This window comes from Manis javanica, chromosome 17 (genome assembly GCF_040802235.1).
Source record: "Manis javanica isolate MJ-LG chromosome 17, MJ_LKY, whole genome shotgun sequence".
Lineage (NCBI taxonomy): Eukaryota > Metazoa > Chordata > Mammalia > Pholidota > Manidae > Manis > Manis javanica.
Window position 1 is genome coordinate 34,059,613 of NC_133172.1, and position 23,488 is coordinate 34,083,100.

The 23,488-nt window shown below is 37.1% G+C and overlaps 1 protein-coding gene across 2 annotated transcripts in view; it reads right to left on the reverse strand.

Annotated features, from left to right (window-relative positions):
• TOX3 (TOX high mobility group box family member 3) overlaps positions 1–23,488 on the reverse strand; it is a 99,600-nt gene that overhangs the window by 12,763 nt on the left and 63,349 nt on the right. The window contains exons 2-3 of one of the 2 annotated variants that reach the window (XM_037001479.2): positions 15,910–15,975; positions 11,666–11,914 (exon numbers count right to left, since the gene is read on the reverse strand). In XM_037001479.2, coding sequence (XP_036857374.2) covers positions 11,666–11,914; positions 15,910–15,975 — 315 coding nt within the window. Of the gene's footprint in view, positions 1–11,665; positions 11,918–15,909; positions 15,976–23,488 lie in introns of both variants that reach the window. The other variant, XM_037001478.2, reaches the window with a different exon arrangement.

The following is a 23,488-nucleotide window of genomic DNA, read 5'->3' on the forward strand; positions in this document are numbered from 1 at the left end:
TAGAAGGAGGCGGTAAGAATAATCAGAATTAGGTTCTCTGAAAGTTATTACTTCAAAAGAAGGCTTCTTTGATTTTGGCCGTCATATAAAAGACTTTAGAGTTGTTGCTGGTTTTTTAATTTCAAGGACTCAAAAATGAAGACAGGCTTTTCAAACAACTTACTTTAAGACCTGTCATTTAGAATGAGTCTGTGATTTTATTGAAACCAAATTCTCTTGACTCATAGTGACCTAGAATCTAATTTTATACACAAGCCTGTGAATTCTTAACTGTTCTTCTTGAGTCTTTCTGATAAGGCTTATTTTGACTCTTTAAAGAAACAAATGACTTAAAAAATTATGAAATTGGAGCATTTGGCTTCTTAATATTAAATACATAAGTGACACTAAATAAGAAGCCATAGCTATCAATAGGAAACTAGTTGAATAAATTATGATCTACCATGCAAAAACTGTTATGAAGATTTTCAAAATAATAAATTAGATTTATGTGTCTTGACCTAGAGCAGGGTTTCTCAATCTTGGCTCTACGGACATTTTGGACCAGATCATTATTTGTTGTGGAGGCTGTTCTTCGTATTGTATGATTACAGCCACCCTGACCTCTTCCTAGTAGATGCCAATGGCAACCGCCCTCACCCCACCAGTCATGACAATCAAAAATGTCTCCAGACATTGATTCCTGGGGGGCAAAATTGTTTTCAGTTGAGACCACTGACCTAGAGTGAGATCTAAGACATACTAAAAAGCAAGTTACAAAATAATTAAACAGTACAGCCCCTTTTTGTTACCAACAACAAAAAGTGTATCTCAGCTCAACAACGGTTACATTATAAGGGGTAGGATTGGACCAGTGAGTAGGAGAGCCTCTTAACAGTTCCCATTTGCAAAAACACAAAACAAAACGAATACAAAACTAAAACACTTCGGTCAAGAACAATGGAAAAGAAGATATACAAGTAGTTAAAACAGTTTGTAGCTAATTGCTAGGGTTTAATATTAAATATATAAACTTGCAATTTCTTAATTTCTGAGTTATTAACTTGCTGTGGAATCCTGGAGGAAGGTGTCATGTATCATAACAATCCCACTCTTCCTTGCCTTGGTGACAATGTTCTCTTCCACTGTTCCTAAAATACTGCATTCTATTTGCAGAGGTCCTTCTGCAGACTTGTGTCATAGAAGTGGAACACCCTATCAGTTTGTCCTAATTTTTGGGGGGGTAGCATCTGACCACACATTTACCCATTTGTCCTCAAAATTTGAGCTGTTCGTCCATTCTTCCATGTTCTTTTGAAGTGCCACCATTGCTTATGTCACTTCCACCCCCCAACTACTGGCAATTAAGGGATTTTTATTATTAATTTGATTCTCCATATACATCCTTCAGAATGCTTTTTAAAAGTCCTCTCAGACTTGTTTAAATCTAGATGTTTTAAACTATTTACAAGAAACTTCCATTTAAATTACATTTACACTAAGCTAATATGCCAGTAAAATAATAGGTTAGTTAACTGGCATGGCCATGAAATCTGGTGAACTGATTTACCCAGCTTTCTCATTAGCAGAGGAGTTACTTTGTTTTCTTTTGTTCCAATGTCCATGAAAATCAGCACCATAGAGATATACTTAAAATCCCTACAGCACTTCAGACGGGTCTCATGGCCAGACAGAAGGCCAAGAAGGAAGCATTCTTGGCTTCATCAGCAATTTCTGAATTCCACCTATAATTTATGCCTTTATTATGGACCTGGTTGTCTGCAAGTTCCTGTTGACAGAGAGCCAACACTCACTGTACTAAGAAGGAACGTTTACCGTATGTTTACTACAAGCCAGGATTTGTGCTAATAAGCTTAACATGCATTCTCCAGCTCAGTCCTGTAAATAACTTTCTGATCTAGATACTATGATACCCATTCTTAGATAAGAGTGATTCACCAGGCCACAGAGCTAGTAATGATTGCTTGATGGAAAAGCTGTGCTGCAGGAAGCCATGTTACCACAGTGGCAAAGGCATGTGTTGATGGAGAGAGATGAATGGTGCTCCAGAGGAGTGGGGCTCCACTGCCATCATCCCCCTTTAACGAAAGAAACTCTATTTTCATTTGTTATTTGTTATAAACTAGGATTACGCATAACATTTCACTAAAAAAAAGGAAAAAATAAGGTTCTTCTGCAGTGGGGCTGGAGTTAAAAATCACTCCTGAAGAACACTGAGGGTGGGGCTGAGGCGTTGCCAAAACTTACAACCATCTACATAATTTTCAGATCCAAAAACATGCTGACCCCACCTTTTTTATCTTCCATAGGACAGTATACCAAGGACCTCTAAAATATTTTCAAGTAACCTCTGAACCACATAATCAGTGCATCAAAATGTGCTAGCATTTACCATGGTCCATGGTTATCTGATAACTTCCTATGCATGAGGATTACAGTATAAGAAGATTAATGGTGAAAATGTCTCTTTAGAAATTCAAATTCCTTTAGGGCCACCAATTATTAACAACTGCCTTGGGGAGCTTGGCGATCCTTAACAGCTCCAATCATTTTCCATAAAAAGTAACTTTTCAAAGACACTTCCTTTGATCTTAAGATCCCCACTTAAAAAGAGAAAGATGTCATCTCAGTTTAGATTGAACGCCTGACTATGTGCCAGGCCAGACAAACCAATATACCAAAGCTCATATCCTTGAAAACTAGAAAATTACCATGTGATATTTTAAAATATTACTCTAGTAAAACATAATTTAGAATGAGCTAATAAATTTACTCTGACAAAGTATAGGCAAGAGTAATTCATATATACCCCTCAAAAATAGCTCACAATTTTTCCTAGTAATAGCAATATAAAGAAATGTATAACCATGGATACGGACCTCAGAAATTTAAAGCATTTTTGTAAATCATTAACTCTCACTTCTTAAAATTAAGTCATGTAAGATTTACTAATGATCACTGAAAGGCAAAGTGACTAGTGGGTTATAAGAGACTGCCACTATTATATCCATATATTATTATTCTGGCTTAATAAGCCACTTACTATGGCAGTAAGAATTGAATGCTTGTAGCGTTTTCAACTTACACAATTGTATTTTACATGTAGGGTTCACTTGTGTCATTTCCTAAACTGTTCATCATTTGGGGAAAACTCATTCTCTCTTCTTGGTTTCACTCTGTCCTCTTATGATATTACATAGGAGTTTCCTAACCTTGGTAATACTGACATTTTGGTCTGTATAATTCTTTGCTGGAGGAGGAGCATCCTATGCATCGTGGAATGCTTAGCAGCATCTCTGCTTCTACCCACAAGATGCCAGGAGCCTTCTCTCCCCAGCCAGGTTGTGACAACCCAAACGTCTCCAGACACTGGGAAAAGTCCTTGGGGAGTGTGGGGGGGGGGTGTGTGTGTGTGCAAAATCCCTCCTGTTCATGAACTACTTTCTTAGACAAATATAATGGAAATCATCTTCTTGGGTGTGGTGGGAGTGTCCACAGCTTATGTTCTGTCCAGAAAACTAGAAACCATGTGCATAAACAAGATTCAAATTGTATACACAGTGTGAAGAAAACAAATAGGTTATTTTTTTAAAGTCATTGCGGGAATGCTGGCCACATGTGACTGGCTCAGCAGGAAAAGCCATTGTGAGAGGATGTTTGAGCTGATGCCCAAATGATGATGAGGAGCCCAACAGGAAAGCAGGGGAGAGAAAGCGTGTTCCAGGCAGAGAGAATGGCATGTGCAAAGCCCGGGGTCGGAGAGAGTGTGGCATACTTAAAATATGGAAAGGACACCAGTACAGACAGGAGCAGGGTAGGAGGGTGAAGAGTGCAACACAGTGGGGCTGCAGCAGCAGAGAGGTCAGATGCTGGGAGCTGAGGGAGTCGGGATGCTTCCCAGAGGAGATGACGCATGAGCTGAGGGGTGAAGAGAGAGTAAAAGCTGATTAAGCCAGAAAAGCATGAAGAGCACCCAAGGCAGAGAAGAACACATGCAAAGGCCAGGGGCATGAGGAGGCACATCATAGATGGCAAAGGCAGGCCAGTGTTACAGGACTGAGAGAAGCTAGGCTGCCATGTAGCTGGCGAAGCAGCAACGGCCATAAACGATGGGCTTACAGTCCATCCTAGGGGGCTCTGGACTGCATGCACAGCATACATGGGTGCCACTGGAAGCTTAAAGGCTTGGTATCTACCTACTGGGGTTATTCATTCCAATAAATATGGCTGATCCTACTTCATGGGCAACCATCTAAATGAACTGTGGGCAGTTTGATTTAAATATAAATGATACAAATACAAATGTATAACCTAACACCTCAACCTATGTGTTGAAGAGTACCCAAGGACCAACTTTGCAATCAGGGAAGGTCATTTTGAATGGGCAGGCCATGGGCTTCATGACACACTCCCAAGAGGAGCACACGGCCTTCTGTTTGCCCATACACACAATTCTACAAAGGCTTGCCTCAACAAAGCCTTAACGGTTTGTGGATGTCTTGGTGGGGGCAGTACTCAGCTGAGGCTTGCTTCTCTCTTCACCTGATGAAAGAGCTTCTTTGTCTTATATATTTATTGTTTTTACAGGAAACCAAGGAAAGGATGTTTCTACTTGAGGTCTCTCATTTTCTTAAATTGCCTGAAACCCTTATTACTGAACATTAGTCATTTGTGTGAACTGTTAAAATCTGAAGAGTTCTTTATTAAAAAGGAAACTTTAGATCAGTAGTATAAATTAAAAACGGATCACCTGTGATCAATGGAATACCAACTATATACCAAGAAAAGAAAAGGACGCCGTTATAGTCAGTCTAAATACAGGGGCCTGCCTAAGGCTCTGGGTTGGGGTTCTGCTTTCTCGTATTTAAAAAGGAATGAAAGAGAGGTGTCAAAGACTTGTTAGTTCCAAACTGGGACTTTCACCTTGACTTAATCAAGATTGAAAGAGAATTGAAAGGTGAAAATTGTCCTGTGTAAATCACTGTTGTGTCACCACATCTATACATCATATAGATATGTGGGGTTCTTTTTGGGGGGGTAGGGTAGGGAATGAACAGTTTGCTCTTACTTTCTTAGCCAAGAATACACTACTTCCTCTGCATATTAAAACCTTTTTTACTCATTCGTTCAGGCCTGGAGCCAGGGCCAGCTCCTCTACAATGTCCTCTCAGAGCATGAGTTAGTCCACCTTCCCTCTGACACCTAACATTCATCTCTGTGCTACACATTTAGAAGTACATAATTACACAACCTCTAATGTTGCATTTTTGTTTCTTTTGCAAATGTAAGACATAAGCTTTCAAAGTGATATTTTATTTTAAATATCACACATTATTATTCTATTTTATTTATTTTTGCTCCACAATGGTTTTACTTTCACCTGGGTTGATTTTATCATAGAAGATTTGAAATCTAATATGCAAATGTGGTTAATTCACCTTCCAGCCGCATTTACAAACACGTAATCTCTGTAACAATCCAATGATAAGTTTTCATAATAGAGGATAACATCTAATTAAGAAGCAAATAACTCAAATATATTAGAGAGTGTGACTAAATACATTTTCACTGGGTCGGCTTTTTAATCAATATTTCTTGAGAAATGGAGCAATTAAACAATTATCAGTAATAAAAATTGCTTTGTATTAATGAATATTAGAGAACTACAATATGAAAGTCAGGCCAGTAATTTTATGCTCAATTATTTAGTCATGTCCTTTAGCAATGTTAAAATTTTATTTCCAAATTAACATCAATCAATCATTGCACATAGGTAGTATATTCCTAACCTTTATAGACCTTGAAACAAACAGTCATGCCAAATGCATGCCAATGATAATTACAGACCTACAAACCACAAACTTTAACTTCATCAAAATGTCTGCACTAAAATAGGTCATTTTTACTTAATAACTGCTCTCAGGATTATAACCAAACATACCTACACCTGAACATTTTGTGAAAAACAGTCTTCCCAGAACGTAATTAATAGTTTCTCAACGAAATAAAATTTGCAAGAGTTTATCATAAAACACTTAATGGTATTTTACTCATATGTCCTGTAATTCCCTTATTTTTACCAAGGAGTCAGAGCTCCATGCTTATTTTATTCAGTCCTGAATTAAAATTTTCAAGAGGAATTTCATTTTTATAATTCTTTATACATTAAGCCCTTCCCCTCTATTTTTATTTAGTAGTCAAGGTATGCACTTAATAACAAATAAATATTCTTTTGTTGTCTTTTCATTCATTCATATATTCAACAAATAAAATATCTGGGGGGAGCCTAGTGTATTCTAGCCAGACACTGTGCCAGGCCCAAGGATGACAACAGAAAAGAAGACGGGCTAGGTAGGGGACAGGACAGGCCATAAACAAGCAATGGAGACCATTTCAAGAGAAACAACTATTTTGAGTAAAAGGAAATGGAACAGTGGTATACAAAATAATTCTCATTCCTCTAAAAAATGTTTGAGCTACTGTGTCAGTTTTATTCATGATTCTGAGGGATGTAAAATGGTGTTTCTACTGTCCCTCACTCAATGGGAAGTACTGGCATAGTATAATAGTAACTATGTATAATAGGTAACTACAGATAATATAGTTTAAAAGCAAGATACAGGGAAATAAATCACAGCATAACTTTCTAATGACACTTTTCCTCCAATGTTATAAATCAAGCAGGTAATCATGGGTCACACTTCACATGAACTAATTGGGTTTAGCAGAAGTTTGGAACACACTCCTGCTTTAATAGATGACCCCAAAGTTAACTCAACCTTAAAAACAACACAAATATGTTCAGGGTCAGTTGGTATTTATAGGCCAAGAATAAAGTATATTTATTTTAAGGCATGCATAGTACAAGGCTCTTTACTCTATAAAGTAAGGTAGCTCATAGAAATGTGTGTGGCCTGGGTACTTCAGGCAGACAACTGTCAAGGTATAGTAACAGCTAAATTAAAATGGACTTTGGACAATATGTATCTTTACAGCAGTAATCAGACTGAATCTTTGCATTACATGGTAGAGACATTGGTAATCAAGAACACAATTTTATAAATAGTATAATCAGTCTCTAATTACCAAGAACAATATGTAGCACTTAGTAGGTGCTCGGTAAATATTTGCTAAAGATTAATATGGTTTCAGTTTCATAATTTGGACTTTAAAAAGATAGATCCCACTCCATTCAAAGTCTTTCGCTTCTGTACATCACGCCTTTTCTATAGTTAACTTATAACAAAAGTACTTTTAGACCATAACTTGACCAAAAATAAACATTACTGGAGTAATCATTCAATCTGTATGAGATATTGTTGGTTCCCCCAATGGCTAAATGGTAATCATTCTGTGGAATTTAGGTCTGCAGACTCTGCTCACAATGGGAATGAACGTGTTCATAACAATAATAAGGGCTTGTTTTAATAGAACGTTCCACGCATTAAACACATTAATGACCCATGAAATAACGGTTTTATCTGTAACACATTAAGCAACATTGCTAAAACAATGTATTAATTGAAAGTATGCTATTTCTCTTAATGTAAGATTTTTTAAAGTATAAAAATGGCATGTAAGTCATCTTGTGAAAACAAAAAGAATTCAACTTTAAAATTAGATCCTTACCCAATGATTGCATGAAAAGTAAAACCTTCAAAATTAAGCCTGGTAATTTTAGATGTATTATTTTGATACGTCCCCATTGTTCTGGTCAAAAATTTTATCTGTCTAGGTTATGACTTAAGAGTCTTACGAATATTTTAAAAGCTCATCATTTTCTTCTCTGCATGTTTATCTTCTATAGGACTTTTTAAAATCTCTTTTTCTCTTTCCTCAACAGATACAGAGACTACCATACTCAAACTACCTCACTTCCATCTTTTTTCAATTTTCTAATACTATGCTTGATATTACTAGAGCACCAGTGTAGCATTTTCTGTAAGTATGTGCTATCACAATTAAATCCAAAGCAATATCAAACAGAAAATGTCAGTCCTCTAAACATGAAATACAATGTATGAAGAAAAAGTATGTGAATCATCAGTGTGTTTTATAAATTCTCTTTTGGGGGGCATACAAAATATCAGACTAGAGACAATTATTTTACTGTCTGTTTCTTGGATATCAAAGAGAATTTTGAAATTCATCAAAGCTAACCTTCTGTTATGTACAACAGGCTAAGCTGAAAAGAATGTTAACAAGTTCAATTTTCATTCAATCAGCACTACTGCTCTCTGAAATGTTTCATTGCAGGAAAGAAATAAAAATAATCTATATGGTAATTATGAGGATGAATCCCCCAGTAACTTTCAGCTACATGAAAGGTCAGTTCTATTCAAGATATTTTATCAGTCCCCTGCACATACTCCTGTCCTGTCATTTTAAATCTGAACAGCATTTTATTTTCCCATTTACAGCTACCTGCAGAATTAAGTACTTAAGCCAAATAAGAAAAAAAAAAGAAATGTTGAATGCTGGCAAAGGCTATAATAGCATAGAGATAAATCGTTCAGCTGCTCTCTCTCAAGCCTCTAGGGCTGCAGATTTTTCTTCTCCTGGTGCACTGTGGGTATTCAAAACTTGTTCAACATGATTTCATTTCATTTCAGGCACTGCCTGAGAAAACTAAATTACAGAATCAATCATACAGAAGGTCAGAGTGAGACTTCATTACAAGTATTGCATGCTTGCATGAATATCTTTCATTTATGACTGACCCAATATGTCACAATAGCTGTCTAGTAAAAATAATCCACTTTCTGAAATTGATGTACTACTGATGTCAATGCTACTCAGCAGGCTGGGCAGATTATAGAGAGGTGTTAAAAAAAAAAACACCCTTTGGAGTGCATGTTGTAGATTTTTAGAATTAACCATAAAGTAATTTCCAGATGATCATCTGAACTGACAATAATGATTAGAGGTAAAGAATTTTTTAACCAAAATATACTGGTGATTTTGCTTTGCCAACCACATCCTGTTTTAAAATATACATAATCTACAAGAGGCAAATCAAGGTTGTGCTTGGAAGTCACAAATGCATCGACATTCAATTTTTCAACAATTCGCTTTTGACTACTACAGCATTATTTGCATATTTTGAAACATGAATGCTAATCATTGGACTCTTTTTAATGCCCCCCTTTGTTCCTGCTTTCTGTTTTTAAATATAATGGCATAAATGTAAGGAAGATAAACATGTTGTGCTTGTTGCCAACCGAAATGTGGCTAATCAGTAAAGTGACAAACTGTCAGTCTTTCTAAAGGAAAACCAGTGGAGCTCTGAAAAGCTGGTTCAATACAACATAAACAAGCTGGCTTTTCTTCTTAGATGATAGCCTTAATTCACCATAGCAAACCCTAACAGACAGCCATATTCATTTGGATAATAAAACTTCTTACTTGCATAAGATATGAAATACCCAATGCACACTAGGAGGCCGAATGCATGATGTATAAGTATTATTTATGATTTTTCTGGTGACCTTCCTAAGGGAAATCTCCGAGAAGCTGCTGTGGAGCATTATGATGTAGCCAGCCAACTTGGTACCCGAAGGGAGAAATAGAAGAACCTTGATATAGCCTATTTTTAACCATGCCTCTGGCGATTCTGAATTCAAGTTTATAGGTGAACATGTCAGGTAGTACATAGAACAAAGCCAACGACACACTGTATTCATCATAATTCTGTCCTAGTACATTTTATTTGTTCCAACATTTGTGATTTAAAATCCCACGACATTTCTTCAAGGTGAAATTCTACTAGAACTTTCAACAAGATTAGTTTGTTTCAAGCCAAAATAAATATACCATTCAGATTCAGCAAAACTTCAGAAAGGCACCGATAAATGTGATGAGGTCCATGTAAATACCATGACAACAGCCTGCACTTAGCTGAAGTACTTATACTTTTAAAAATCAATGAAATAATTCAGCTGCTTTAGTGATTAGCAATCCATTACAAAAGAAGCATTAAAAATTGAGTCCTCTCTCCCAAGGCCAGTCCGTGAAAGCATTGTTCTTTAAGTGTATGTGAATATCATAATTATTTTATGATTCCATCTTTAGTTCTTTCCAATATAGTAAATTCAATTGACCATGAAATGAAATTTCATAGTCAAAATGCCTCCTTTACACTTTTTTATAGCAGCAATAACAGTTTTATAGCTTTAAGGCAAGGTAATTCATCAGATGTTTAATTTAAAGGCAGATTCTTATATTATTAATAAATATTTACCAATTTAATAAAGTACACATTTTAGCATGCATTATATGGTCTTTTAACTATTTCCGCAACTTAAATGAGCCTCGTGGAGCATCTGTGAATAATGGTAAACCCTGGCCAACTCCCTTGGTGACTAAACACCCTTTTTATTTTTATTATTTTCCAGGCACAACATTGCAAGTCTGACTGTAGAAGAACAGAGGACAGAGCCCTCCATTCTAGTGTCAAAAGGACAAAATGTAAGAAAGTCCACAGGAAATAATTACTTGTGATGGCAAGAAACGTTTATGAATACTTAATGACCATTTCCCGACTGTTCACTGCATCCTTTTCTGACAAAAAAGTAAAAATAAAAACTCTGATGTTCAGCTCAAACACAAAAGATCACAAGCAAAGAAAATTATGTTGCCGCAATCCTTTTTGGGAAAGTAATCTTATATTTCAGAGAGCACACTGAATCTTTGCACCACTAATCCACTACATATTTTGCAGTCATCTGCTGTTATCTGGGGAATTAACAATGAAACCAATAAACATCACTGGCATGGTCCTAATGTGCAGAGAAATATGTAAACAAGCAATAGGATTTGTTTTTTGTTATACTGACACATCTGTTTCATTTTATCAGGGTTAAGAAAAAGCCCTCTAAACTATTAATCTTGTTTTAAAATGTCCGCTTAGTACCTCACCTAGATAGACACAAATGCATTATACTCTATGGTAGAAAAAAAACAATCCCAGAAGAGTTTAAAATACTTATGCAGATTTACTCTGGTGATTGCTGACTCTAATTGCACACTAAGAAAAATAGAACTAAAATTATTGCGTTAGTAATCTTGACTCTCTGGAGTGCCTTATTCAATGTTTACAACAATAAATAACACAATTTGGTATATTTCACACAATAACCCACTCTATATTTTCCTCTGCTGGTTACAAGCAATTATTCTTTTTCCCTTGTCTGTATCACAGTTTGATATTTTATTTAATGTAGGAGCAAATCTTGTATCATGAACGTTATGTTATAATCCAACAAATACAAAAGACCTAGGCCCCTGATACGGGCTTCCATTTCTAAGATCTCTCTCGGGCAGACTTTCAACTTAGGTACACCTCTGTGTTAAACCACAGGCAAGAGAACATTGGCTGCTTCTCTCAAGGAATCAGCCTTCTTAAAAATCCTTTCAAATCGGAAGGATCTTAGTGGGTCATCCTCGTTCACGTGACTGTCGACCAACCCAATAATACCCTCTTGTCGGATAACCAGGGCTTGATCTAGGACCTGCATTTAAATGGCCCTGGGACGGACAATCCACATGTCCACGCGTGGATAGGCAGGGGCATGTTTCAGTACATGGAGTCTCAGATCTTTACCATGAGAAGCGCAAATAATTAAAAAAAAAAAAAACATTTTCAATCAATAAATGTGGAGCCTACCATATGCAACCCACTGCTATGGAGCACCCCATCTTGTTCCACGAGATTTCTTGAGATGGTAATCGAAGGAAGATCCAAACTTTGAGGGGGAAACTGGGGTGTGAATTCACTTCCCTGGGAAGGCAAAGGATCGCTGAGGCCTTGAAAAGGTAGAACATCAGGCATGCTCAGGGCGGGGTCTGACTCCGGAGGAGGCGTGATAGGGGGGATTTCAAACTCCTCATCCCCCAGGCTTGGCGTATGGAATGTCTGCTGAAAAGAAATAAAACAGAGATTTCTTCACATTCTGTTCATGTATCTTATTTCCCCTCGGAGGGAAAGTGAAAGATTCTTCATGAAACCACTACATAGTTAGGCCAAATATTTATTTCTCAAATGAAAACATCTTAAACACAGATTTCCGTACATAAAGTTTTGCTGATCATTCTGATTAAAGATTTCAGTCTCATTATCATATGGTTTTAATGGAGTATCAGTATTAACAGTTTTTTAATGCGTACTTAATTAGCAACATCTGTCTTTGTTGTTAGAGCATCAGCGACATTAGATTTGGCTATATAACAAATTGCCACTTTATTGATATGTTAGTGAAACAGCTCAGACCGCTTACATTATCCACATGCTTCATAAATGCTGATGATTTTGTGGCGCACACACACAACATTAATCCAGAAGTGAACATGACACATATTTACTTTCTGCCACAACATCTAAAACAAGTAATATTAAATTTGTGGTTTGCTTTTTTAATTTCCTTATTGGTATTTTCCCAAGTGCAATGAAAGCTTCTATGGAAACTGTTACTGTTTGTAATATATTTTATATAAGGATCATCAGAGCATATATTAAAAGGTCCTGATGCTTTTATTTAACTAAAAAGAGAGATATTTTCTTTATATGTAGATTTCAATATGTATTTATCAGAACATTTTTAGCAGTCTTCAACTTTTAAAGACCATCTATAGAACAAGCATAGAAAGAGACTGATACAGACATACTAGCTCCCTGATATTGCTCAGTTAGACAAGTGTTCTTTCTCAAGACCTAAGTCAATAATTCACAGCTTCCTTCACCGCTACTTAGATTCTCAGATAGTGTTTTAAAATAGCGCTTTTTGATGTAAATCAGGGCTGCCTTGCTCAACTACACTAACCATCTTTCTTAAAATAGAACTTGGATTTTATGGGGCTGGGTGGTCAAAGTCTAGGATATTATTTTTGGTAAGATGAAGGGGTTAGGGGACCGTTCATATTTTTTATTCCTAGCATAAAGGGTCAAGGTTATTGTTGACTTACTAGTAATAGTATTTTTTGAAGAATGAACTGGTGTTAAGATCATTTAAATCTGCTATACTTGGTTAAGAGAACTAATTAAGAGCTGAAAATCACCCTTCTTCAAACTATCGATGATGATGTAACTTAATAACCACTTGAGAGAAAACAGAAACAAACTCAAGAAAAAAAGAGCCATTTCTTGCCTATAGGACCTGTCAGCTGTTATCTCACAAAAAATAAAGAAGTCACAAATTATAGGAGTCCATGGCAGGACAATTGAACATTTTCAGGTTCTTAAATTCGGTATGTGCAAAACATTAGAGCGTAATAACACATCTGAAAGCTGGAATGCAATAATTAAATTTTCTGACATATTCATTCTAATAACAACCCCCAAAAGATGTCAGTTTCTGACTGTGGTACCCCGAGTTCTCAAACACAAAGGGATGAATTGGCCACAAAAATGTGGTTGGCTAATGAACGTAACCCTATGGCTGCATTTGCCGTTATTTTGGCACTAATGTGGTCTAGTAACAGATGCAACTGTAATTTGTGACTCATTTGCTACCCCATTACTGCTTAATGAAATCTAACATATCACATTAACAATACGGATAAACACTCATTCTTGATATGTGGCATTTGGCTGTTTTCATTACCACTGTAATTAACACTTGAAATATTATTTCAATAAATATTTAAAGTACTTTAAAAATGGTCAGGGTAATCATGACACAGACAGAAAACATAAAGCAAATGTGTGAATTTCAAACTCAGAGTATCCCAGTCCCTGTTGTGTTATCTACAGGGCAATATCTATGTGAGGGGAATTGGTTTCGGGCATAATTTCGACTTTACAGCATTCAAACCTAAAGTCTTCTTGAATTAGTTTGCACTCATTAAAATGTTAAAGTAACAAATAAATTTACTTTTAATGCAGTGATGGGAAATTAGGCACATGCTATAATGTAGTAGATTAACATTTACTTGGGCTTTACTTTTTGTTCAAGAAAAGATATACAGTGAAATCGTTGCTTAAGATTACTTCTTAAACTCTAACATAAAGCATGTCTTTTGCTAGGCAGTCAAAATTAAGGAGGTTTTCATTTTTATTTTTTAAAGAATGGAGAGAGATGTCTTATGCATAATATGTCCCTGTGGTATAATTTTTTAAAAGACAAATTAATTTAATGTTAGAAATTAGTATATTACTGTACCATAATGTAATAAAACAATACAATAAAGGTATATTATAAAATATGACCAAGAAAATGCTAATATCCTCAACCACTTTTAAAGAGGTAATATATTAAATATAAAAAAAATTAAGCATTCCTTAGAGAAAAGAGTAACCCAAAACACGGGATGTCTGAGATTATAAAAATAACCACGTATGGCATCAACAAAAAAGACATTGGCTTTTGCAACTACACCATATGACCAATATTAGATTCATCATTTAGAGTTTGTATGATTACTTTTTACAGATATTGACTTTTCAGTGTTTACCTTGAACATGTTAAAGTAGTATGTACATGGTTAAATACCATCTGTACTGAAATGTTCAAAACATTTGTTCCTTTTGATAAAAATGCAAATCTGGAGAACTGTTGTATCAACATATAACAGCCAATGTCTGACACGGTGAATTATCACAGCTGGAATTAAATTGTCTCTGAACAGCTGCTGGCAGTAGAGCTTTCATCAATGTTTGATTCAAATGTAGGGAAAAAATCCTACAGAATGAAACATCATGTTGTCCTTACAGATGGGGTTTGTGTTCATTATCACAAACAACACAGCAGCCAGTGCCAAACAATATTCCCTTATCTAGGCTGTCTTCTTGGTTAGAGAGATGCTGGTCACGATAAAAATGATTAATCTACGAACGCCCTTAATTCTTGATTTGCCATTTTTTTTCTAATAATTTCTCAAAGTTAATTTCTCTCATGCCACTTGCTTCCCTGTAACCAAGATCATTTACAAAGCCATTATGACTCTCATTCTCTGGGGTCAAGCTACTTCAGTTCCCTATATTTGACTGTATTTGGAAAATGAAGACTTCTTATTACAGGAACCACAAGAGGCAACATCCCATTTGGAACAATTTCACTTCTGTTTGTTCTTGTTTTAAAATCTTTAATCTCACACAGCTTACCATTTTTAGGAAACCATTTTCTTGATCTAATCAAGATCAAGTTGTATCTGGAGGGTAGGCTGATGAGACCTCCTACAACAGCCCTACGTCAGTACATAGGGAATGCAGTGAAAACTGCAACAAGGTGTTTGTTCCATTTGTCCTGATCAACTATAGACCAACCCAGAGCCCACGTGGTGCTGCCTTTGGAGTCCATCACCCAGGTTTCCTAGCTATGACCATGTCTTGGAGCATGCCCATTCATTCATTCATTCAATAAATATCTGGGGACTTACTTTGTGCCAGGCACTGGACTAGGCTATGGACACCAAACAAAAACCAGAACATCCATTTCACATCCCTCCCACCGAAGACCCAAGAAACTCTAATACTGTTCTGCCACGTTATTTTCCAAACCAGAGTAACTACATGAAATTATCTCCAGAGCAATGTAAAATTAAAATATTTTCTATTAAAAGTCACTCCCATCCTAGTTACCAAAATAACCATTTATCTGCTTAGATACCAATTTGGATATATAGATTTGATATGCTTTCTTATATATTTACTTTTGTTTGCATATATACTTCTTCTCATTAAGAAAATTACTTGATGTGTGTGAATTACTAACGTTCATAACAGCCTATGGACAGTGATAAAGACTTGTCAGGTTATTTTCTTTTCCAACAGATTTTTCTCGTTTCTCCTCCAAAACCATTACCTTGTGCCACATAAGAGAGAGATAAATTCAGTACTTTGCTTTTCCCTTCAAGCCTTTTAAATGACATAATAACACACAGAACATGAACAGACACATTAAGACAGACACCTACCTCACTGGTTGCAAAGAAAGGATTGTTTGCCTCAGCCATATTCATGTAGTTACTGTTATTTCCAAACTGAAAGAAAACAGATTGTTTTATGTTAATGTGAAGCATAATAAAGAATTTTGGTGATTTACTTAATACTCAGATAGGATTTGGAAAGAATGCCGCCGTTATGAGATAAAAGGGGTTTTACTCAGACTGAATGTGGACTGTGACAGAGGTTGCAGAGCACCATGCTGGACACTGTCGGCTGGGCCCCTCAGAAACTAAAGCACACAGTTAAGCTACCTTGATCATTCCAGAAAATCGTGTTGTTTCCCATCAAGACTAATAGTAAAGGGAGACAACTGTAAACATTTGGCCAACTGGTCACTAGCGGGTGTTATATATTGAACTGGCATTTGTCAGAGGCTAGAAAGAAAAGAGTTTCCAAGAAAACCACCTTGACATATTTTTAAAATATGTTGGGATTTCATAGCTTGCTTTTCAAGAACAGATGTCAGAAGTGTGAGTAGGTTAAAATGTGAATTAAAGGGAATAAAATTCAATTCCCAGAATTCAAATTCTATTTTCTACTGAATGGGGTGTGGCATGAATATAAATAAATAAGCCTGAAGAATATTTTTTAAATCTCCAAACAGAGTTTAAAACAGTATCTATATCCATCAGAGCTGTTGAAAACAGTGAAACTTAATCTCTCAGTGTAACATTAAGTGCAAAGAGGTTTAAAAAATAAGCGGGATCCTATGAACACAGCAATTTTTATTTAATTCCCTAACACAAAAGCCCATTCATTCCATCACAAATAAGACTGTATCAGCATTTCAGACATAAGCTCTTTACTTGGAGAGACCTGTTATCAAAATGTAAAACTTGGATTTTGGCAGAGATGTTTTTTCAGGTTCAGATGGTATAAGCAGCCACATTTTGTTGCTTTAAACATTCTGTTATCAGTGTGGTAATATGGAAAGGCTCTGTAAGCCTAATTATCTGAAGCTATATTATTTTCACGATTTTTAAATGGTAAAAGAATGCCCCTCTTTTTATAAAGTGTATTATTTCCTTCCTTCAATGCATCAAATAACAGGATTGGTCTCTGGAGGGTGAAATGCATATATCTATTCTCTAACATAAAAAGGGCTAGTAATCATTTAAAGTAAAAGGTCCGTATTTCCCAAGGAAAGGCAGAGAGAGAGAAAAGAGAGGGAGGGGCAGAGAGAAGTAAAGAGAATACACAGAGATATAGACACATAGACACGGCAGGCTCACATAATCCTCCTCTCAGTAAACCCACAAACACTTATTTCTGTGGGGGCTCTCAGCACCTGCCTCTGAACCTGTAGGATTCTTGCATGGAAGCGGGATTGCCAGGCCACACTGTATCATCTCAGGGATCCAAGAACTACGCGGGATTTACTCGGAAGGCTCTAATGGTTGCAGAGTGCTGTTAGAGTCTCCAGAAGGAAAATCCCGCCCAGCAAAACAACACCTAAATAAATACGCATACAACGAGCCCTCAGACTATCTTTATAAGGATTTCTGAAAGATGTATTGTTAGTGCTTTATCTGGTTTCTCTGAAGGCATGTGATATCAAACTACGTGGTAATGGTTTCACAAATATGTACGTATCTCTGAACTCATCAAGTCACATACATTAAATATGTGCAATTTTTGGTATGTCCATCACACCTGAATAAGTGGTTTAAAAATAATTTAAAAATGAAGAAAACACACATAAGCAGGTGTGCATGCACACACACACAAATGCAGAAAATTTTTTTTCCTTCAATATTAAATACATGCAAGAAAAAGTACAGATTTCTGTCTTGGAATTTTGATGAATTAATGATCCTAGAATTAAAATCTCAGCCTCCACTCCCAATGTTCTTTCAGATATTTATGAGAATGTGGGTCACACACGTATCCGGTGCACCAGTCCTGTCTCCCCAAACCACCCGACAGCGCTGCATCCCAACTTTAACGTTATTTAAATGTAGGTTTGGTTGGGAAATTAGAAATCCATTTAAGGAAAACAGCTCATTATCGGAGAGTATTTTTTTAAGATTAAACTCACTTATTATCTAATAGCACCTAAAACAACAAAGAAAAATAAAATGGCTATTAAACTAAGGGCCTAAACAATTCAAAAAACAAATTAAGCTTGGAGTGAAATAAGAAGTGGGTTAGAAATCCTCTTCTGAACAGTTAGTATGCGAATGTAATTACTGAAGAAACTACAGCTAATCAGCTGTGAATTGTATCCATTAATTAGTATTTGCCCTGGAGAAATGAGAAAAATCAGTAACAACGCGGGCTCCTCCATGCGCGATGAGCCACGTGCAGGCTGCGCTGTGTCTAGTCAAGCAGGTGGCTCCAGTGGTCCACGTAATTTGAAAAGCTCTCACCTGAAGTACTGAGCTGGAATTACAACGCGCTCCTTGCATATCTTTTGTATCTATATAAGGCCTTAATTAATGGCTTTTAATTTGGGAACACTTGGCAATCAGGCGGGAACTGTTATAAATCATTTCCAATAGAAGCAAAGGTTTCTATTCAGTTTGGAGTAAAATGCCTCCTCTACAAAGATGGCCTCAACTGTTGATCTGTGCAGGTAATTGTCTTACTCGTGTGCAGGTGGCTGGGCCCCACATTTTGTGTAGTTAGCCTAGTTAGATAAAATAAAGAATGCCCAGTTAAATGTGACTTCAAACAATTTTTTTTAGTGTGTGTACCATGCACTATTTGAGACATACTTATATACAAATAAAACTATTCTTTATCTGTGACTCCCATTTAATTAAGCATTGTATATTTTTACAGGCTAAATCTGGTCCACCTCCAATGCTGGTTAAACTGACCAGGATAAAGGGGATTTCACTTGCCATGTGGATTACCTTCTCTAGTAATGCTAGCTTCATTTTATTTCTTTTACTTTCAAATGTGACCTATGAATCCTGCTTTACTTTGTGTAAGGTCAGATCTGATTCTGAGAGAAAAAGTGATCCTCTGAGGCAGATCTCTAATATAATGCCTTCAGAACAATCACCTTTAACTGAATTGTGTACAATTAAATTTGCTTTATGTTTTAAAAGACAGTGACATTAGTAAACACAAAGTACTACAAAAAACCCTAGGCCCACAGGGAAGGTCTTTACTTAGCTCACCACTGTGTCCCCTGCAACTAACAATGCCTGCTGTATGAGAAGCACTCCAGTTTTAGTTGAAGGGAGGGAGGGAGAAAGGTTGATCATCCGTCCTAACTGGCGCGATTTTATCACTTACCTTTTTATGGTGATAATGATAATAGTAATGTTCTTACCTAACGAAGTGCTTTACATACATTATTTCATTTAACTTTTCAAAGTGGGACTAAGTGTAATTCATTTTCCCAATAACAAATTAGGCAAACACAATTATCACCCTTTATAGGTTTCTAGGGGTCAACTTGCCCAAAATCATAGGCACAAATAAGGAAGCCTGGCATCTCTTCTGCTTTATAATCTGTATCACATTCTGATATCAAGAAAAACTTGGATATTTCACTCAGTGCTCAATTCAGTTTTAAAACTTTATTTTCACCTGTCTTATCCAAAGCCAGAATTTCCCAGAGGGTTTTTCAAGGAAACTAAGTGTAGTAAAAATGCTCTTCAAGGAAAAGGTTCAGCAGTCCAGTAAGTTTAGGAAAGACTGTAGACCACTGCTCTCTCTCTTTGACAAGTCACAAGGGCCACTACGAAGTCAAAGGCTCTGAGAAGTCCTGCAGTTCATACAGTTAGCAAATGTTTATGCGCTTACTATATGCAAGGTACTGTGCTATGCACCAGAGACAAAATGATGAAGAAGGTGACAAGGACCCTACTTGGACAGAGATTACATTTTTCTTTAAGTGGGAGACAGTAAACACCACCACCTCCACCACCACCTCAAATTTGCTATGGAACTCCTGCTTCAGTTTCCCCCCCTAACACCCTGAACACACTTTGGGAAACCTTGCTACAAACCCTTTATTGACAATATTCTTTTATTTTCCCTGAATCTTTTTTTATAAGAAAACTAATGTCCTACTTTGCTCCATGGTAAAGTTTATGCATTTTGCCAGTCACCTAAACAAGAATTTTTCTATTATACATTCTAAGTTGCCTTAATTTGGTGTATTTCCAAACTTGGTAGATGGTAACTTCCTACTGATGTTCCCTCAAAGATCCCACACTCAACCATATAAGGTTCCTTGCGATTTCAAGAGTCAAAACATTGCAAATAAACTAAAGGAGTATCAGATGAAGCAGAATTAACTACTCTGAAGCACGTAAAAATATTATGAAAGAAACAAGAAATTCCAACTGCTTTAAAGAGCTTATATATGGGGAAATGGTCTCTGCAAGGCAGGGCCATTGATGAGGTGCACTGCTGACGATCGGTCCTTTCCACATTGATAGGCTCTAGTAGATGTGACCTCCAAAGACATAATCCCAAAAGATATAATTATAAAGCAGAACTAAATTACTTTGCATGTCGAACTTCTGTATCTTAATAATTCCACAAAAGAACATCTTCATTGTACTAGGAGGTAGATTTGCTTTTGCTGTTTGATGAGTAATTATAGATTCAGCAAATACAATTTATGAAGGGCATCAATTAAAAAGGAGTAATGCAGGATGTAAAAAAATATATATTAAAGACCATCGTGTTCATGGCCTGTCTAACCATGTGAAGTGCCAGAGTAAATTAATGGAGATGGCTAAGTCTAGCTCGTCAAGCAAAATGCTTGGAAGAAAGTGGAGCAGGCACAGACAGAAACCCATCTGTAATCACAAGACGAATACTTCAGCTTGATGAGGCCACACAACATCATCACAACATCATTTTCACTGAAATTATTTTGACACCCATGTGAAGAATTGCATAGGCTTCTAGTAAAGCAATATTAACTACAGGGTATCAAACAGCTAAATGGCACAAATTTAATCCTTAAAAAGAAAGGTAATCCTTTGAATTCTCTTTCTTTTTTCTCATTAGGTTTGTTAGCAGACACCATCCAATTTGATGCCTCGGTAAGGACATCTGTCAGGTTGCTTACACAAATGAACTGTGCCATCATGGATCAAGTGTGCCAAGCATGGTCACATGATGGAGAAGCTGCACTGCAAAGCTCACACACGCTCGAAGGTTCTGTTAACTACCCTTCAGAAAAGAACTTAGCAGAGCTAAGTTGCCATTTTCAGTGGTTTTCTTTGCACTGGCTGTTTCCTCTGCAATGGTGATCCATTCCAGGAGTGAATACAAGCCCAATATGGCAAATGATAATAACATTGATGACTACCAGGGGTGGGTCTGGAGCACCACACCAGGAAACAAAGATGACTCAGTGAATATGGACACTTAATACCAAAGATTACAGATGCAACAGTAGTCTGGAAACAAAAAAACTGAAAACAATGGACTATGAGTATAACTAGCAGGAGAAATATAACACACAGGCACCCACACACAATTCTGCTAATAACATAGATACAACTATGTAGAGAGAATTATGTACCCACATATCCTTAAATATATACACACATATATACACATACACACATACATTAACAGATTCAAATACAAAGCAAGACATTTTGAAAAAAAATAAACTCTTCCATATTTCCATAAGCTATAAACTCTTAGGTAATTATCTCCAGAGCACCAGCCTCATACTCCGACTGCCCACAGCACTTCCACTGGGATGTAAGTAGACATCTCCATGATATCCGCAAAGCTGCTTTCCTCATCTTCTCCCCCCCACCTGCTCCACCCGCAGACTTCGCCATCTCCGCTGATGGGGAAGTGACTCAGTTCTGTTGACTCAGGCCAAAAAATCACCCTTTCATCCACTCTTTCTCTCTCCCTTCCCCCATCAAATCATCAAAAGACTTGGTTGATTCATCTGCTCATCTTCCAACTATACCCAGAGTGGATCGCTTGTCACCACCTCCACGACATTCACCCAGGCCCAAGCCATTCACTCCCTCCTGGGTCACCATGCTAGCCTCCTAGCAGGTCCAGCTGGCTCCGCCAGGCTCCGTGCCACACTCTGTCCTCAGCAGAGCCAGAGATCCTTTGGATATCTAGTCACCTCACTCCTCTGCTCCAAACTTTCCAAGTTTCCTTCACTCAGGGAAGAAGCCCAAGTTCTTACAATGGCCCCTGTTTCTTCTCTGACTCCTGGCCAGCATTGTCCCCCTTTGTTCATCCTACTCTGGCCCTGCTGGCCTCCTTGCTGTTCCTTCAATACTCCAGACACATTCCCATCTCTAGGCCTTTGCACTAGTTATTTCCTCTGCCCAGATTGTCATCCCTTCGAATGTCCTCATTTGGAGGCTTGTTCACTCCCCTCCTTCTGAGTCTTTTCTCAAATGTCACCTCTCTGACTACCACCTTTGCAGCCCTCCTCCACCTCCAACACTCAGTATCCCTCTTCCCCTACTCGGTTTTTTCCATAACACTTTTCAGCATAACATATTTGTCTTTCTCCCCCCGACTGGAGTGTAAATGTAATGAGGATATGAGCGTGTAGTCTCTTGTTAACACGGATGTCCCATTGCCAAGAAGAGTGTTTGATGAATAGTAGATGTTCAATAAATCTCTATGGAATGAACAAACAAATGAATTCACTTCTAGAGGTGAAATGAGGGTAGGTGTAATTGCTCTCCAAGCCAAGCAGGGCACACAGTATAAGCACTTGAAATTCAAGTGAAAAGGGGAAACCAAGCACCCATCACCATGGGTTCCCGCCAGAAACCACACCTATGGGAAAAAAGTGGTGATAGGAAGAGTTATATATTCCAACAAAATTAATATTCTAAATGTACAATACTGTACTAAAAAAAAATGCTTTTTTTTCTGGAAAATGAACTAAGCCTTTTGTAAAAAAGATACAGAGGCCTGGGTAGGTGGGTTGGAGTGTTAAGGATGAGTGCTGGGTGCCCCAAGGGGCTAAAAACAAGCTGCAGGACCAACACAGATCTGTGCTGCAGGCAAAAAGCTGAGAGAAGAGAAAGCCAACAATCAAACATCAAAGGGGCAAGAAAATGCTAACTTTGACAGTTCATTTTTTTCTATTTTAAAATACTCTGCTTTTTTTAAAAAAAAAATTTTGCTTTATAGTCTAAGTCAGAATTTCTCAAAGTGTGGTGCTAAGGGCCACAGAATAATCAGACACCTGTTAAAATGCAGATTAATTGACCTCCACCCTAGAGTTACTGTGTCAGAATCTCTAAAAATACACTAAGTACAGATACAGTAAAAGTCTGTATCTTGAACCAGCTTCTCGGGAACTCTAAAATATTTGAAAACCACTAGCCTCATTCATTTTAGACTAACGTGGTGGAAGTTTCTTTTTAAAATAAGCCTTTCTGTACATCTGGTGATGATCTTACTGAAATGCTGATGCAGCATATAAATGATGAACAATAAAAGGTATAGCTCGATTGTTTACAATGTCTTATCACCTTCTCTGCTGACAGGAAAATGTAATCACTTGTGAAGTGACCATCGACCTCTTAACCTCATGACCAGGAGGAGGGGAACATCCTAAGTTGGACCAAG